We start from the raw sequence: 18683 nt of genomic DNA, 5'->3' as shown, positions 1-18683 counted from the left end.
ACCTGGTGGTACATTCTCTTTAAAGGCTCTGTAAACCAGCGCCGATCACAGGGATCACCAGTCGTTATCTGAAGCCCGTCAGCCGATGTTAAGGCTCACAGGCTCTGTTTACTCTAATGGTGCGTTTACACGGAACGATTATCGTTTGAACTTTCGCAATAACGATCACGTTTGAGCAATAATCGGCTTGTGTAAACACAGCGAACGATCAAGCGACAAGGGAGAAATCGTTCATTGTGATCTTTCAACATGTTCCTAAATCATCGTCGGTCGTTCGCTAAAAATTCGCAGATCGCTTTGTGTAAACAGTCTTTCACCGATTCACCCTATGTGTGAGATGGGCTTAAGCGATCTTAAAAATGATTGCAATAACGTTTTCTAACGATTTATTATTCTAAATGCTGATCGATATAAAAACCAAATTGTTGCGCTAAAATCGCTAAACGATCGATTGGGCGTATTATCGCTTAGTGTAAATGGGCCATAAGCTTCTTGGCTCAATTAAAATGACCCTAAAACATCCATTTTGCCTCTATACGTGCCAAATTTTATTTTTTTTTTTCAATCAAATTCAGGAAAACGGTTCATTTTACATCTATAATTTTTACCAACATAAAATAAAAGCCGCAGACAAATTTTGTGCCATGTATACGCCAAAATACAGTCGGATCTCAACATCTATTTTAAGTAAAAAAAATAAAAAAACCTAATGCCTGAAAAACATCAAAAATTACTTTTAAAAAATAAAAAAAAATTTTTGCCTGCAAAATGGTCATTTTAAGCCTCAAAAATCTTAGGGTGAACATAGCGTGATGCTCTAATTCTGGGGGTAGTAAATCTGGAGGATCTGGACAGATACTTCTTATTAATCTGTATACTTTGCCATATACTGTCTTGACTGGACACATCTGTAGACTAGCACGGCAGATTCCGCTATTCCGTACAGCAGGAGAATAGCTGCACCTGTGCGTAGTGCCCAATGGGGGGCAGGAAGAATCCTTGACAATACATTGTTATTGTGATTGCTTTGTCCTGTTCTCCTCCTGCTGTGTAGTGAGGAGATTGCTACACACCAATATTAGCAATGCTTTGACGTATAGGCGCGTTATGCAATGTGTGTGTTACAATATTTGTGTCTGTGTGTAGCGCAGGTGATAACAGGTGGTGGGGGAAAGTTGTGCAACTCTCGATTTTTGGGCACTTTCTGCACCAGGGCAGGAGTGCAGATGCTTTCTCTGCTAGCTGTCTCTTTGTCTGCCAACTGAGAACCTGCTGGCCTGATATAGAGTATGATGAGCTGCAGCATGCATGCCACCTCCCTCCCCACCCTTCAGCAACTGATCCTTGTACATCCAGCAAGGAAGGGTGGAGGAGGGAGAAGGCATGCACGCTGCAGCTCAGCCCGGCCTATATGACTTTTTAACATAGAATTAAAACATAATTTTATAACTTAGTAGCAGAGACACATGTATCATATTTTCTCCCTTCTGTTTTTGTGCACTTCTCTGCCATACCATCCATTTAATAGGTGTATTACTGGATATGTTTTCCCTTGCAGATTGATTCAGAGGATGAATTGGAACAGAAGAATGGACTAACACAGGGAGACAAATTACGTGCCTTAAAGAGCAGGAGACAGCCGAGGTCGGCTACCACAGGAGCTCTGCGGTACTGCACCGTAAACACAGGACTGTTTTTTTCACTGATTTCGCATCACATCACTTCAGTATTCCATATTAGCTGATGATGTAGCAGAGCTGACGCGCACATTATGTAGCTATGTGCTGCATAATGAGCATCTGTTTACCGGGCGTCCATCCAGACGCTATGAACATCTGTAACACTTACACTTTACAGAGCTGTGACACAAAGACAGCTACATATGCCTGCATTCACTGACAGCAAGCAGAGATAGAACTACAACTGTTCATATTACAGAGACCTAGGCTCAGGGACACATGTAAGTCTATGGAAGCAGCACAGGTGCATGGAGATGATGCAGATGATGTCTCCGGGGGTCAGGTTATCAAGTCAATAGACAGCTAACCCAGCCCCCAGAGATGAGATCACATGTCCTGTGACTACAAAGGGAAGAGGGAGCTAAGCATGGTCAGAGTGGACCCAGAGTAGAAGATTTTTGCCATCCAGAGGAAATAAGAATGAGAAAAAAACAGGGAAGATAGGTTATACATGTATATTAGACATAGGGGGGTATTGGGAAGAGGGATTCTTTAGAATATTGTTTTTGTTACCTGGATAACCCCTTTAAGGCTGTATGTGTCTATGTGTTGCCACCCAGTGGTTGTAATGTGAATTGAGGCCTGAGAGTTTTGTTAGCATGTCACCATCATCTATTTCTATCACAAAGGAATGGAATCTCTTAATCAAATTTGTCCCGTCCAGCATTTTACGGCCTATTCTTCATAATTTTAACTTGTCTTATTAATACCAGAGCAGAAATGTATTCACTCCCACGACTATACGCGCTTCAGATTTACATTCCCAACTCATGAATATATGTTTGATTGCAGGTTAGAGGAAATGAAGCCGCACACCAGATCCACATCGCAGCCTTTCAGGTTATTGGCTTATTCTTTTATTTCTTTGCTATGTTACATTTGCTTTTTCAAGGATGTTTTGTATGCCTTAGTTTAGGTTATAAGTGACTGCCCTACTGTACAGAACTATGGCTATTTCTGGCAGTCCCCAGACACAGGCACAACCAGCTTGACCGAGCATGCATATGTTCTCAACAAGGGGCATAAGTGGCTGCCAGACACTGCGGGAAGTAGTTTATCTAAAGGGAGAGCAAAAGGATTTCTATTCTTCAGGAGACCCCCCCCCCACCTTCCCCATACACATGAAGTAGCCAGTCCTCTTGAAATTGGCAGGTTCAGCTTATATATCTAAAGTGTATTAGGGCCTTAAAGCGACTCTGTACACACAATCTGCCCCCCCCCCCCCAAACCGCTTGTACCATCGGATAGCTGCTTTTACTCCAAGATCTGTCCTGGGGTCCGTTCGGCAGGTGATGCAGTTATTGTCCTAAAAAACAACTTTTAAACTGGCAGCCCCGTGCCCAACGCTGTGGCCTAGAGTGTCTGTGCATTAGGCTGGCACAACCTCTCCGTCCCTCCTCCTAGCCCTCTTCATCATTAGGAATGCTCCAGGCAGGTATTCCCCTATTCCTAACTTGTGTGAACACTGCACATGGGCTGGATCGTTAAGGCACCTGTGCAGTTTACACTGCAGAGGAATAGGAAAAATCCTGCCAGGGGCATTCCTAATGATGAGGAGGGTGGGGAGGAGGGACGGAGGGGCGGTGCAGGCCTAGGGCACAGACACTCTAGGCCACGGCGGTTTGACACAGCGCTGCAAGTTTAAAAGTTGTTTTAGGGGGTTTAGATTGTTGGTACAGAGTCACTTTAAATAGAATGAATCAGCACAATCATGTTGATATGGTTCACAAGTGCACAGTATAGATCTCTTGTGCAGTTCCCAGAGGCTATCAGCCACGTCTGCAGCAGTAGCTTTACATCAGGGAAAAGTTAGTTTTAATCGAGCATGTGGGGCCGGGAAAGGGACGGCAACTAGTCATCTGGGGGGGAGCCACCTGTGACTAGTCATGCTCTCTGCCTGTCACTGCACAGTTTTGAAGAGGGTGGGTTGGAGGCGACAGAATCCCTTTAAAATTGCCCATAGCTAAAGACTGCAACCTCACCAACTCCAAAGACACCCACCCCCGGTTTACCTGGGATCCTGCATAAAGGGTCGGTTCTAGGGAAAAACCTCCTTTACCAATCTACTTCACATGTTCTTTAGCAAAGATTTATTGTCCTCTTATAAATATAATTTGACAGGAAACTATTTTGTGATGTTTTGTAGAATTATCGCCTCTAACAGCGCACAAGGGTCTATGTCCCCCCTGAAGGCATCCAGGGTCTCTGCCTCCACATCGGCTGTAGCAAGACGAGTGGGGCAGAGTTCAGGGCCCTCGGCCAGCAAAGTGAAGAGGTGAGTGCCAGAAAGACCTAATATCTGAAATTGGTAATACCAATAAGGCTGTGTTCACATCAGTGCTAGAGGGTCTGTGCAGTCTGTCACAGATGATCTACTGGACATCATTGCTTAGTGAGTGGTGAAGGTATCCATTGTATGATGGACCTGGTGAAGCATCATGAGTTAACCTCGATGCAAGTGTGAACAGAGCCTTGCTTGAAACTGTGCACATGAGATGCACTGCCATCATACAAATGTAATATATAGTATATGGTAAGTCTTATATGTGTCCAGATTCTGTCATGAGAACAAAGAACAAATCTGTACATGTAACATGGATGGATGGATAGATGAATGAGTGGAAGGTTGGGTTGATGAATGGCTAGATAGCTGAAGAGCATGAAGAGTTTATCGTTGGTTTGTTGGATGAGTGGATGGTTGTGTAGATAGTTGGCTAGATAGATAGATATATAGGTAGATGGTTGAGTACATGAATGAGTTAATGAATGAGTGGATGGTTGGGTTGATGGATGGGAAGATGGTTGGATAGATTGACGGGTTTATGGTTGGATTAATGGATGAATAGATGGCTGTCTAGATGGATGAGTGGATGGTTGCGTAGATAGTTGGTTAGATGGATGAGTGGATGGTCGTATAAATAGTTGGGTAGATGGATGAGTTGATAGATCGAAGAGTTTATGATTGGGTTGATAGATGGGTAGATTGCTGGGTAGATCTGTTCTTCAGTGGTGGGAAAAATGTCAGGAATACACATGGGGGGGAGGGGGGATTACAGCTCCATACAGCCTTGGAGTCTTACAGTAGAACACATTATCCATAAGGCCTCAGACTAAGGCAAGGCTTCTCATCTCCAGCCCCCAAGGCTTCCTCAGCAGCTCATGTTTTCAGGATTTCTTTAGGATTTCGCAGGCGATATAATTACGGTCAGTGCACCAGGCATCACCACAGGTGTCCTTTGTTCGAGAAATCCTCAGATGTTGACATATTGGAGAGCGTTCATTTAAGGACCTGAGTTGAGAAGCGCAGCTGGAAGCCGGAGCTAATGCCCGGCACTGGAGAAGTTAACGCCTTTAGTCGCTCCTGGATTCTCCCTTTTGAATCTCTGCGTGGGATAATGTACGATGGTTTCACGTGACAGTACCATTATGTCACGGTGATAGCTGACAAGATAGATATGTAATTTGCTATTATACATTATCCGATTTTTGACACACTAGACCTCAGAGGCGGTAATGTAATGATGCACATCACTCACTTTGTCCTTACCTTCCATTAGTATATCCTTTATTACAGTCATGGGGAACCCTCAGCCCTCCAGCTGTTGCAAAACTACAATTCCCATCATGCCTGCACAGCCAAAGCGAAGCTTTGGCTGTCCAGGCATGATGGGAATTGTAGTTTTGCAACAGCTGGAGAGCCAATGGTTCCCCATCCCTGCTTTTTGGCACAGTCCTATCATATTCTGCAATACTGGCCGATGTATTAAAAGGGTACGCCAACGAAGATTTTTTTTCTTTCAAATCAACTGTTTTCAGAAAGTTGATTTGAAAGAAAAAGATTTTCGCTGGAGTACCCCTTTAATGAATAGATTATGGCAGTAAAAGATAAGTAATTATAGACCCAGTTTGTTACATCAGGGATACATTCATAGATGTGCTATGTTAGATGAAGGGTCTTTGGATGACAATAACTTGGGCCCGTGCCATGCCTGGAGTATAAAAGCTTCCTCCAGCCCTCCCGGCGTCCAGCTCACCCCGCTTCCTTCATCTGGAATTTCCCAATCTACTCCTGAAAATCTCCGGACTATTTTCACGCCAGAGGGAATTTTTATGACAACATCTGATATTCTGGTTTATACAAGATACCCTCCCACTTAGGGGGTCAGGGAGTAAAGGCAACAACAATCACCCACGTGTGAGTTCTTCCTGTAACTCTTATATACTGCTGTAGCTGTTTAGCGGAACCAGGCTGAATTTATAGGAATTGGGATAGTTTGGCCGTGTGCCTCCTCCGAGGTTATAAAATATCACCAGGTGTTATGAAGTCATGACTATGGATTTTATACTATTTATTCTAAAGTTCCATTCATTTCAAGGGTTAAAGCAAATGTCCTATTAGGTACAACGTTGCTTTTTTTTTTCTTTTTTCTTTTTTTGTTGTGCTGCCCTGTCCCCATGCGCGATGCTGGTCTATCCCCAAGCATCGCCTGCCCCGGAGCACTGGAGGTAGGCCCCTTGCGCCCTAGTGTGGTGGTATCCCCTCCTCTCTGTGACACGGTTCCACTGATTCTAATGGAGCCATGTCACAGAGGGGAGGTTTCTTTACACTAAACGCCATCAGGACCACCTCCAGGGCTTCATGCAAGCAGCTGCTCAAGAATAGACCAGTGCCGAGTACAGGAAACAGGCAGTGTTACAAAACAAAGGGCTGTGCCACCGGCATCCCCATGCCGCTGCCGATCGATTAAAGTGTCACTGTCGTTTACATTTTTTTTGCAGAAATCACTAGTACAGGCGATTTTAAGAAACTTTGTAATTGGGTTTATTAGCCAAAAAATGCATTTTTATCATGAAAAAGCAGTTTGAAGCTCTCCCCCCGTCTTCATGGTTTTCTATGGAGAGGGGAGGGATGGAGGAAGATACAGTACAACAAAGAGTTAATTTACAGCTACATCACCGGCTATCTCCTCTGAAGTCAGCACTGACCTCTCTGATCTCTGAATACTGGCTTTCACACAGCCACCGCTGTGTAATCCTTTGTTTTCTGCTGGCGACTAATCTCCCTCCTCCCCTCTCCATAGAACAGACAGGGCTCCACTGATGTAAAAAAGTCGAGATTTCCTGATATGAGCAGTGAATGAGAGAGAGGAGGAGGGAGGAGGGGACCTGGGGAAAGTATTTTTGGATGCAGATAATGGCATATTTGCCTAATAAACCCAATTACGAAGTTTCTTACAATCGTCTGTACTATAGATTTCTGCCCCCCCCAAAAAAACAGTGACACTTTAAGGTAAAAAAAATAAAAAAGCGATGTGCCTGGTGGCTCATTTACTTTAAAGTACATGACACGTTAGAAGAGAGAAGTACAATAAAGAGCTAAATGAGTGACACATACTGAGGGAAAGAGGAGTACTAGCTGTTCCTACAGCACACTAGTGGCAGCTGGGTTATTGGAGGTGTACTCTTTATGATGAGATGGGGTTTTAGGCTCTTTACAAAGACTTTAGTAGTGGGTAAGAGTACCAGAGAATTAGAGAAATCTTGAAGGGGTAGCTGAGTAAAAAAAAATAAAAAAAAAATCTTTCAAATCAACTGGTGCCAGAAAGTGACAGAAATTTGTAATTTACTTCTATTAAAATATCTCAAGTCTTCCAGTACTTATCTGCTGCTGTGTGTTCTACATGAAGTGGTGTATTCTTTCCAGTCTGACAGTGCTCTCTGCTGCCACTTCTGTCCATGTCAGGAACTGTCCAGAGCAGCAGCAAATCCCTATAGAAAACCTCTCCTGCTCTCCAGATTGGAAAGAAAACTCCACTTCCTGCCGGACATACAGCAGCTGATAAGTACTGGAAGACTTGAGATTTTGTAATACTAGTAAATTACAAATCTATGCCACTTTCTGGCACCAGTTGATTTGAAAGAAAAATATTTTTGCTCAACTACCCCTTTAAAGGGGTATTTTGCTCAGAATTAACTTATCTTGCTGCCCAGGCACAGAACATAACAAACAGCCTACTTTTACACTTCCGCACTCCTGCATTATCTCTGGTCCTTTGCTGAACGGATCGGATGATCCAGCCTCCACTTCTGAAACAGACCCCTCTGACGATGACTGCCTGCTAAGCCAATCACTGACTGAGAAGGGACAGCGCACTGGCAAGTGATTGGCTGAACGGGCTGCCATCGGGGAAGCTTCTTTAAGGTGGCCATACACCCCAATCTCCATTAGTATTATCTGTCGTGGATTATCGGGAGAGCCTGACACACCTTATACTGACAGCTGAACCCGCCGTAAGCAGGGTAGTATAAAGTGTATGAGGACATTTTGGACTAGACTGGACATTATGTGAGGGGTATGAGGAGATTAGATGAGGGGTGTACGGAGGGGACACAGTGTGGACAGGACATTATGTGAGGGGTATGAGGAGATTAGATGAGGGGTGTATGGAGGGGACACGGTGTGGACTGGACATTATGTGAGGGGTATGAGGAGACTAGATGAGGGGTGTACGGAGGGGACACAGTGTGGACAGGACATTATGTGAGGGGAGGTATGAGGAGATTAGATGAGGGGTGTACGGAGGGGACACAGTGTGGACAGGACATTATGTGAGGGGAGGTATGAGGAGACTAGATGAGGGGTGTACGGAGGGGACACGGTGTGGACAGGACATTATGTGAGGGGAGGTATGAGGAGACTAGATGAGGGGTGTACGAGGGGACGCGGTGTGGACTGGACATTATGTGAGGGGTATGAGGAGACTAGATGAGGGGTGTACAGAGGGGACACGGTGTGGACTGGACATTATGTGAGGGGTATGAGGAGATTAGATGAGGGGTGTACGGAGGGGACGCGGTGTGGACTGGACATTATGTGAGGGGAGGTATGAGGAGAGTAGATGAGGGGTGTACGGAGGGGACACGGTGTGGACTGGACATTTTGTGAGGGGAGGTATGAGGAGATTAGATGGGTGTACGGAGGGGACGCGGTGTGGACTGGACATTATGTGAGGGGTATGAGGAAATTAGATGAGGGGTGTACGGAGGGGACACGGTGTGGCCAGGACATTATGTGAGGGGAGGTATGAGGAGAATAGATGAGGGGTGTACGGAGGGGACGCGGTGTGGACAGGACATTATGTGAGGGGAGGTATGAGGAAATTAGATGAGGGGTGTACGGAGGGGACACGGTGTGGACAGGACATTATGTGAGGGGAGGTATGAGGAGACTAGATGAGAGGTGTACTGAGGGGACGCGGTGTGGACAGGACATTATGTGAGGGGTATGAGGAGACTAGATGGGTGTACGGAGGGGACACGGTGTGAACAGGACATTATGTGAGGGGAGGTATGAGGAGACTAGATGAGGGGTGTACGGAGGGGACACGGTGTGGACAGGACATTATGTGAGGGGAGGTATGAGGAGACTAGATGGGTGTACGGAGGGGACACGGTGTGAACAGGACATTATGTGAGGGGAGGTATGAGGAGACTAGATGAGGGGTGTACGGAGGGGACACGGTGTGGACAGGACATTATGTGAGGGGTATGAGGAGACTAGATGAGGGGTGTACGGAGGGGACACGGTGTGGACTGGACATTATGTGAGGGGAGGTATGAGGAGACTAGATGAGGGGTGTACGGAGGGGACACGGTGTGGACAGGACATTATGTGAGGGGAGGTATGAGGAGACTAGATGAGGGGTGTACGGAGGGGACACGGTGTGGACTGGATATTATGTGAGGGGAGGTATGAGGAGACTAGATGGGTGTACGGAGGGGACACGGTGTGGACTGGACATTATGTGAGGGGAGGTATGAGGAGACTAGATGGGTGTACGGAGGGGACACGGTGTGGACTGGACATTATGTGAGGGGAGGTATGAGGAGACTAGATGGGTGTACGGAGGGGACACGGTGTGGACTGGACATTATGTGAGGGGAGGTATGAGGAGACTAGATGAGGGGTGTACGGAGGGGACACGGTGTGGACAGGACATTATGTGAGGGGAGGTATGAGGAGACTAGGTGAGGGGTGTACGGAGGGGACACGGTGTGGACAGGACATTATGTGAGGGGAGGTGTGAGGAGACTAGATGAGGGGTGTACGGAGGGGACACGGTGTGGACTGGACATTATGTGAGTGAGATGGGTACATATAGAGGTAACATCAGCCTAAGGAGAAGAGTTTGAGCGTTGTGAGTAAAAGTGATACTGAAAGCAATGGGCTTCAATGAGCCGAAAACTATAGCTAGTAAGTGTCCCAGGACAGGACCTTAAAGGGGTATTCCATCTCAGCTAATATGCTTCTAGGACTCGTCAAGTTATATATTTTTGCATATACAATCATTTAGCAAACTTGCTTCTCCTCCTGATATGCCGCCCTTTCCTTCCCATTGTTGACAGCTTGTTGTCTAGGTTACCGACTATCACTCTGCTTTAAAAGCAGTGGCCTGGCTGGTGTATATTTAGCTATTATGTAGATATATAGGGGAGCCAGTTTTCCTTTACTTTATGTTTGATAACTCTCCCCCATAGTGTATATATACTGTGTATTATATATAAATATGTATACTATTGTTGTGTATACGCTTTTAGAGCAGAGTGGTGGTTGGTAATGAGCAATGAGCTGTCAATAATAGGAGGGAAATAGCAGCATATGAGGAGGAGGAGACGAGGTTGGTAAATGATTGGATATACAAAAATATTTAACCTGGCGAGTCCTTCAGGTATAAGTATATTGATTAAGATCGGATTACCCCTTTAAACAACAACAACCCAGAGAGGTGAGGAGATGGAGTGTGAGCGGGAGATGTATGTATATATGTATACACCGCACGGAATGTAACATTTGTGCATGATGGTGACAGGGGTTATAATACTTTAATATGGGTGTGTATTTGCTTTCCTATTGGCTTGTATAGAGCATGGTCTGTGAGCGCATGTCATCTTGCCATTCTCCTGCATGTTCATGGGCTGTGTCAGTACACCAGGGTCTGTGATCTCCCCTCATGTTTTCTCCTCTCAGTTACTCTGTAAGCTCGCGGTATGCTGGCTCGCTTGGGAATCTGAACTCTGCTCTGGAAGAGATAGACAGCTCTCGCAATACCTCTCCCTCCCGCCCCAGCTACTCCCCGGCTTACCCCTCCAGCTTGTACCCCTCCAGCCCTCACGGCCGAAGCCAAGGCGAGCTCAACAACAACCGTAACTGGAATGTGTCCACCGCTGGCAATGATTCCTACGGATCCTTCCGACCCTCATACACTGGCCTCACTTCCACTGCACGCTACCTGAGCCGCTCTATTCCTGTAAGTGTCCTCATATCGTACCCTGACTACCATCAGGCAGCATTGATGGTACACTGTCCTGCCTATGCTGTATGCTTCCCCGCCTTTGGGTTTGCTCTTTGCTAACTCCATGCTTCACTGCTTACCTAACATGATATACGCATCCATGTTCATTACTGAAGGAGGTGCCCACCGATGGCGACTACATGGGTATTTTCTGGAAAGTTCAATAACAATTTAAAAGGGTCTCTACTTCCTAAAAGTACAGAACAGGACCCTCAGCGGTCAGCTGTAAATTGTGGAGAATTAAAGGGGTATTCCGGAGGATTTTTTTTTTAAGCAAATATACCACGAGTACATAGCTTTTTTGTTTTTACATTAATAGACTGACGTGGGGATGCCAGTGCACCGGACCGTTTTTGAACCACCACTCGGGTCCCACGCATAGCGCCAGTCTATTACCGAGCACTAGCAGGGCAGGAAGCACTGGGGGCCTGCCCGCCAACCCCCAGTGTGATGAAACCCCCTCCCCTTAGTGACGTGGCTCCATTTGAATCAATGGAGCTGTGTCACAGAGATGAGGGGAGATTGTGACACTGGAGGCCGGCGGGCAGGCCCCCAGTGCTTCCTGCCCGGCTAGTGCTTGGTAATAGACTGGCGCTATGCGTGGGACCTGAGCGGTGGTTCAAAAAAGGTCTGCAGCACTGGCATCCCCACGTCAGTCTATTAATGTAAAAACAAAACAGCTATGTACTCGTGGTACATTGGCTTCAAATCAACTAGTGTTAAAAGTTATGCAAAAAGTTATTTCTTAAAAAAAAACCTCTATACTTCTATTTAAAAATCTCCAGTCTTCCAGTACTTATCAGCTGCTGTATATCCTGCAGGAAGTGGTGTATTCTTTCCAGTTTGACACAGTGCTTTCTGCTGCCCTCTCTGTCCATGTCAGGAACTGTCCAGATTACTTGCAAATCTCCATAGGAAACCTCTCCTGCTCTGGACCGTTCCTGACATGGACAGAGGTGGCAGCAGAGAGCACTGTGTCAGACTGGAGAGAATACCCCACTTCCTCCAGGACATACAGCAGCTAAGAAGTACTGGAAGACTGGAGATTTTTAAATAGAAGTAAATTACAAATCTATGTATTTTTCTGCCACCAAGTGATTTAAAAACAATTTGTCCCTTTAAGTGTTCAGTCTCCCTGAAGTGCCACTGCAGGGTAAACTAAGTATTGCACAATGTCCATCAAATCAATGGAGGACAGGACAGGTCCTCTTTGTACCCTGTATCTATACTGGTAAAAAGTTGAGGATCTGGAAAGGGGGAACTCTTCTGTTAACTCTATTTTCCCTGGAGAAGAACTTTAGTTACCAGGATTCTCTACAACAGTACAAAGCCCTGTCCTGACCCTATAGACTACATTATACAATGTGGGCTTATTAGGAAGCCTTGTGTATTCCCCTGGGGCCCTGTGATTAGGCCATTGTAAGATTATGCTTCCTCCACGTGATGACAACCAAGAAGGCTGCTCACAGAGCACGGATTTCCACTTCATACGGCTTCAAAGAAAAAAAAGATTTTTGTCGAGTAGGAAACCGATCCTTTAAATAGTTGACGCAAGGAGCTTTCCTGAGGCCGCAGTAATAACATGTGGGGGAAAAGCAAAGTCGCTTCACACATAGAGACTAAAAGGGTTTTCCTGCTGAAAAATTTAAGGGTTTTTTCCTTAATTAAACTTTTTTTTCACCTTTCCATGGTATAAGTCATGTGAGTCTGATCTGTGAGGATCGGACTTGGGAGTTCTCCACCCACCATGAGCAGTGTCAGACTGGAGTACTTTGGGCCCACCGGAGTGTGTCCTGGCCATCAGTTGCATGTATATCTTAAAGTGACTCTGTACCCACAATCTGACCCCCCAAACCACTTGTACCTTCAGATAGCTGCTTTTAATCCAAGATCTGTCCTGGGGTCCATTCGGCAGGTGATGCAGTTATTGTACTAAAAAAATACTTTTAAACTTGGAGCCCCGTGTCAAACGGGAGTATCTGTGCCCTAACTTTGCACACCTTCTCTGTCCCTCCTCCCCGCCATCCTCATCATTAGGAATGCTCCAGGCACATTGCCTTCTATTCCCCACCTGTGTCAGCCCGGCACATGGGCTGGATCGTTAAGGATGTGTGAAATGTTCAGCATGGAGAAAATGTTCCAGTGGCATTCCTAATGATGAAGAGGGTGGGGAGGAGGGACGGAGGGGTGGTGCAAGGTTAGGGCACAGATACTCCCGTTTGGCACAGGGCTGCAAGTTTAATTTTTTAGGACAATAACTGCATCACCTGCCGAACCGACCCCAGGACAGATCTTGGATTAAAAGCAGCTATCCGACGGTACAAGCGGTTTGGGACTGTCAGAATGTGGGTACAGAGTCGCTTTAAAGGGGAGATGAATCTAACCTGCTAATAGCGTCTTAGTGGATACAGGGCGCTGAGGAGGATGGTATGTCTGTTACCTTCATCCTGCCCTGCTTACCTTTCGGAGCACTGGGGGCATGGCTACCCCCCACTGAGCACCAATCCGGCACGCCCCTCGGCCGTCTCTCTCCACTAATAATGATTAGAGGGGGAGGGCTAGCCGGGGGGTTGTAGCCCTGCCCCTGGTCACCCCCCCAATGGTTATACGATCAATGCTAATAGGACGGTAGCCGCGCCCCCAGTGCTCCTAACGGCTTACCGGGCACAATTAACAGCACCGGAAAAGCACTGAGGATGAAAGTAAGAGACATACCATCATCTTCGGCGCCCTGTGCCCACTAGGGAGCTATCCACAGGTTAGATTTGTCTAATCTGCTGATAATTCCCCTTTAAAGGCACACACACAATTTACTGGTGGTATTCGTATCGGCGCAATTTACAAGTGTGTTCCGGAGAGCTGCTTATCCCTCAGGGCCCACCAGAGGATCCTCCAGTTCTCCGGTGGGCCAGTCCGACACTGTTCGTAAGAATGGGGTTACAGTGATTCCTGTTTGAATGGCGTGTCATCCAACTTCTACAACAGGGATGGGGAACCTTCAGTCCTCCAGCTGTTACAAAACAATTCCCATCATGCCTGGAATGATGGGAGTTGTAGTTTTGCAACAGTTGGAGGACCGAAGGTTCCCCATCCTTGGTCTACAGGATCGATAAAGATAGCCTATTACCGTGCTGTCTCCTACAGTCTGTGAATGGAGTAGGGCAGATACTCTGTACCACCAATCCATTCAATTAGGAAGATATAGGAACCACCCATTCATGTGATCCATAGTAGTAAGCTCCACCCATCAGACTCCTGATAACTATTCTGTGGATAGGTGAAAACGTTTTATCAAAAAAGTAAAAACATGATGGCTCTTTGAGGGCAAGGATAAAAAAAAGGGAAAAAAGCTTGGTCATTAAAGGGGAACTCTGGCAAAACAAAAATCATTGTTATTTACTTCTATATTACTTCAGTCTGACACAGTGCTTTCTGCTGCCACCTCTGTCCATGTCAGGAACTGTCCAAAGCAACAAATCCCCATAGAAAACCTCTCCTGCTCTGAACAGTTCCTGATATGGACAGAGGTGGCAGCAGAAAGCACTGTGTCAGACTGGAAAGAACACTCCATTTCCTGTAGGGCATACAGCAGCTGATAAGTATTGTAAGACTGGAGATTTATAAATAGAAGTTAATTACAAATCTATATAACTTTCTGACACCAGTTGATTTGAAAGAAAAAAAAAACATGTTGCCGGTGTACTCCTTTAAAGGGGTTGGCCACTTCAGGGATTTAAAGGGATTTTTCCGCCTGCAGAGGAGCTTCATATGAACGGCAGATATAGAGGAGTGAGGAAGTGAAGTATATGTTATTATTTTGTTAAGCTTAAAGTGACTCTGTACCCACAATCTGTCCCCCCCAAACCACTTGTACCTTCGGATAGCTGCTTTTAATCCAAGATCTGTCCTGGGGTCCTTTTGGCAGGTGATGCAGTTATTGTTTTAAAAACGACTTTTAATCCGGCAGCGCTCTGTCTAACGTCCGGGGCTTACATTAGTATATACATTAGGCTGGCACTACCTCTCTGTCCTTCCTCTCCGCCCTCCTCATCATTAGGAATGCTCCAGATTGTTTCCTATTCCCCACCTGTGTGTATAATGAACATGGGCTGGATCGTTAATACACCTGTGCAAAACTCAAACAGCAGGAAATGTTCCTGGATCTTTCCTAATGCTGAGGAGGGCGGGGAGGAAGGACAGAGAGGGTGTGCCAGCCTAATGCATATACAGATGTAAGCCCCGGCCGTTAGACACAGCGCTGCCGGATTAAAAGTTGTTTTTAGGACAATAACTGGATCACCTGCCGAACGGACCCCAGGACTGATCTTGGATTAAAAGCAGCTATCCGAAGGTACAAGAGGTTTGGGGGGGTCAGATTGTGGGTACAGAGTTGCTTTAATGGAGAGAGAAAATTCATGGACGCACATACCAATCCTATGACTGACCATTGTGGTCCTGACCTGTGATTGGCTGAGCGGCCTGTCAGCTGAGACAGGCCTCTCTGAAGCTGCATCGCACGGGACCCAGGGAGAAGCGGACCGCAGGAGCAGCCCTACAGCATGGATAAGTAATGTATAGAGATGGAAATCATCAGCCTCCGCCGGCAGCACACCACTATTACACGTAGCGATGCACGGTCGGCGCCCGACAATTATAGGTCAGACCTATATCAACAATCAGCCAATGATCGTTGTCATCAGCTAATCGTTGTGTTTATTACATGGAATGATAATTGTCCGGATAGGGCTGATTATCGTTCCGTGTAATAGGGCCCTTAGTTACATTTCGATCTGTCATGCTGGCTGAGAGTGCAAGGTAAGAGGTTTTTTTCCATCTCCTGCTTCTTGTTTTTATGGTGTCGGTCTCCATTGTGGCGGCCATTGCTGTGGCGGCGCGGTGTCTGCGGATGGTGTGGCCCAGAGCCCAGGGAGGCTATGTCTGGCAGTACTGGGGCTGCTGGGCAGCTGGGCCGCTCCCTCCTGTGGCGCAGTTGCTGTTGCGGTGGTGGGCTGCACCATTTTTTAGTTAGGGACCCACACGAATCAGAAACCCTGACGCGGTGTGTGGGCTCATGCACTTTCATCAAAATGTAACTAACTCCTGATGTTAGTAGTATATAGTGCTGAGAAGTAGATGGTCGGACATAAGCAGTTTGGATGTGCCGCCATGTCTATTCTTTCTCTTCATTGAGTTATTTTGTTTTGCACCCATCTGTGCATAGTTAAAATTCCTGGAATACCCCTTTAAGCTTTCTTTTTTTTGACATGAAAAGCTGGAGCTTATCTTATACAAAAGATATAATGAAAGCAGGAAAGACCCCGACAAGTTTCTAATCCATTACAGTTTCATAATTATGAATCGGAAACACGTTGGAACGTTTCCTGCTTTTAATGGTTTTAATGTGAAGAATAAAGAACTGAAGTCTTAAAGGGGTAGTTCACACAGAAAAAAAAAACTTTCAGATCAACCTGTCCCAGCAAGTGCCAGAGATTTGTAATTTACTTTAAAAACTCAAATGTTCCAGTACTTATCAGCTGCTGTATGTCCTGCAGGAAGTGGTGTATTCTCTCCAGTATGACACAGTGCTCTCTGCTGCCACCTCTGTTCATGTCAGGAACTTTCCAGAGAAGCAGCAAATCCATATAGAAAACCTCTCCTGCTCTGGACAGTTCCCGACATGGACAGAGGTGGCAGCAGAGAGGCCTGTGTCAGAATGGAGAGAATATACCACTTCCTGCAGAACATACAGCTGCTGATAAGTATTGGAAGACCGGAGATTTTTTACGTAAATTACAAATCTCCAGCACTTTCTGGCACCAACTGATTTAAGGTGTTCATACCCCCACTGATCGTTAGAACGTGATGGGAGAAACTTTTGCATCTCGGGGACGGACTGTGACAGGGAGAGAAGTGCTTAGTCGAGCGCTTCTCCTGGCTCATTTTAGCAATCAGTTGGGGTGTGAGCAGCTAGACCCTGGCCATCAAATGGCTCTTTAATGTGAATCTGCGAGCTGTAATAACATTCCAAACGGCTGACGCTATTAGGACAAGGAGACACATGGTACCTTTCATATATCTGTCTGTGCTTCCAGACCATAGAATAATGCTTTCATTCTGAAAGTGTCAAAGAGGTGTCCCCAGGCTCCTGAACTGCTGCAAGCTGGACTGTCTCCTCGCTCCTCCTCCCATCTCTGTCTCTGCTTGATTGACACTTGGCTGGAAACCAAGTCCCTAGAGATAGGAAAGAGAGCAATGACTCTTTGCAGAAGAGCATAAAAGCATTTCCTTTACATTCTGGAAGCACAGACAGATATATGACAGGTACCATGTGTCTCCATGTCCTAACAGCATCTAATAGTGTCAGCAGTTTGGAAGCTAAATTGCAGCTGACAGATCACCTTTCAAGGGGTACTCCGGGCAATGTGTATTTTCAGTGTACGGCCTGGGGAAGGGGTGGATATAGAAGATATAGAACTGCTGAATGGCTGAGCTGCCTTGAGACGTCACGTCTCAAGCCGCAGCTCAGACCAGGAAGAGGCAGCAGGACGGGAGAACGGAGCGGCGCGATCCAGGACCCTGCGCTGGAACCGGGGAGGTAAGTGACCGGCGGCTTCTATATCCACCCCCTCCCCAGCCGTACACTGAAAATACACATAGCCCAGAGTACCCCTTTAACTATTACACAGTTCTATGATAGGTTGTCTGTGTACTACAAGACAGGACAGGTCCTCCTTTAAAGCTGCCCTTCAGTTTGGCCAGAACATGGGAGAGGTATTAATTCACCAAAAAAAGGTGTATGAAAATGGGTTGTAGAAAACGAACAACCCCTTTAAGGGGTAAATTGTAAATGTAAAATGCATCTACCTGCATTCATTTATCCAGGATTAAATTTTTTTTTTTACTTTCTTGCAAAATTCAGCGCCACCCCTGTCCTCAGGTTGTGTGTGGTATTACAGCTCAGCTCGATTCACTTTAATAGAACTCAGTTGCAAAAGCCACAGCCAAACTAAGGACAGGAGGGGCGCTGTTCCTGGAATAAATCACCCCCTTAACACGCTCACCCCATTGATAGCAAATACTAAGGCAAGTTTTTCTCCCTCTGTGCCTGTCAGTTCTGTCGGCCATTGTTTCTCCCCCTCCCCCACTTGTGTATTGATCCACCTTCTCCATAATGACTCGGAATCTCTTCTCTTCCAGTCCCTTCAGTCTGAATCTGTTCAGTTCTAAAGGTGCCCACGCAGCTGTTAACCCTTTCCCAGCCATCAATCCTTTACAGTGGAGAAACGGGAGCGAAACCAACAGAAGGAATCCCATGTCCAGATAGCGCGGCGACGCTCGGTGAAGCTACTGACATAAATTGTTCCGCTACTGACTGTTTTTATTTTTTATTGTTATCTTATCCAATTATTATTATTATTTTTTTATTTTATGAACTGGATTTTTGTATTGGGTTTATTTTTTTTGTAGATTTGATTTGTACATATTTGGTCTGAAAATACGAATGACTAATAAGAGAATGTTTAGGTATATATAGGTGTATGTACATATAGAGTAAATCCTATATGCTGTAGAACAAGTTTATCAGCATGGG

General features: G+C 45.9%; 1 protein-coding gene across 2 annotated transcripts in view; it reads left to right on the top strand.

Moving 5' to 3' along the window:
* The window catches only part of CDC14A (cell division cycle 14A), an 80301-nt gene extending 61837 nt beyond the window's left edge, over positions 1 to 18464 (top strand). The window contains exons 12-16 of one of the 2 annotated variants that reach the window (XM_069967547.1): positions 1559 to 1668; positions 2532 to 2579; positions 3886 to 4014; positions 10768 to 11047; positions 18290 to 18464. In XM_069967547.1, coding sequence (XP_069823648.1) covers positions 1559 to 1668; positions 2532 to 2579; positions 3886 to 4014; positions 10768 to 11047; positions 18290 to 18319 — 597 coding nt within the window. In that variant the 3' untranslated portion in view covers positions 18320 to 18464. The remainder of the gene's footprint in view (positions 1 to 1558; positions 1669 to 2531; positions 2580 to 3885; positions 4015 to 10767; positions 11048 to 18289) is intronic. The other variant, XM_069967549.1, reaches the window with a different exon arrangement.
* The last annotated feature ends 219 nt before the right edge of the window (positions 18465 to 18683 follow it).

Source organism: Dendropsophus ebraccatus, chromosome 4 (assembly GCF_027789765.1).
Source record: "Dendropsophus ebraccatus isolate aDenEbr1 chromosome 4, aDenEbr1.pat, whole genome shotgun sequence".
Taxonomy (NCBI): domain Eukaryota; kingdom Metazoa; phylum Chordata; class Amphibia; order Anura; family Hylidae; genus Dendropsophus; species Dendropsophus ebraccatus.
Note: the sequence above shows the minus strand (reverse complement) of the source record. Positions and strands in the feature narration are given on the sequence as shown.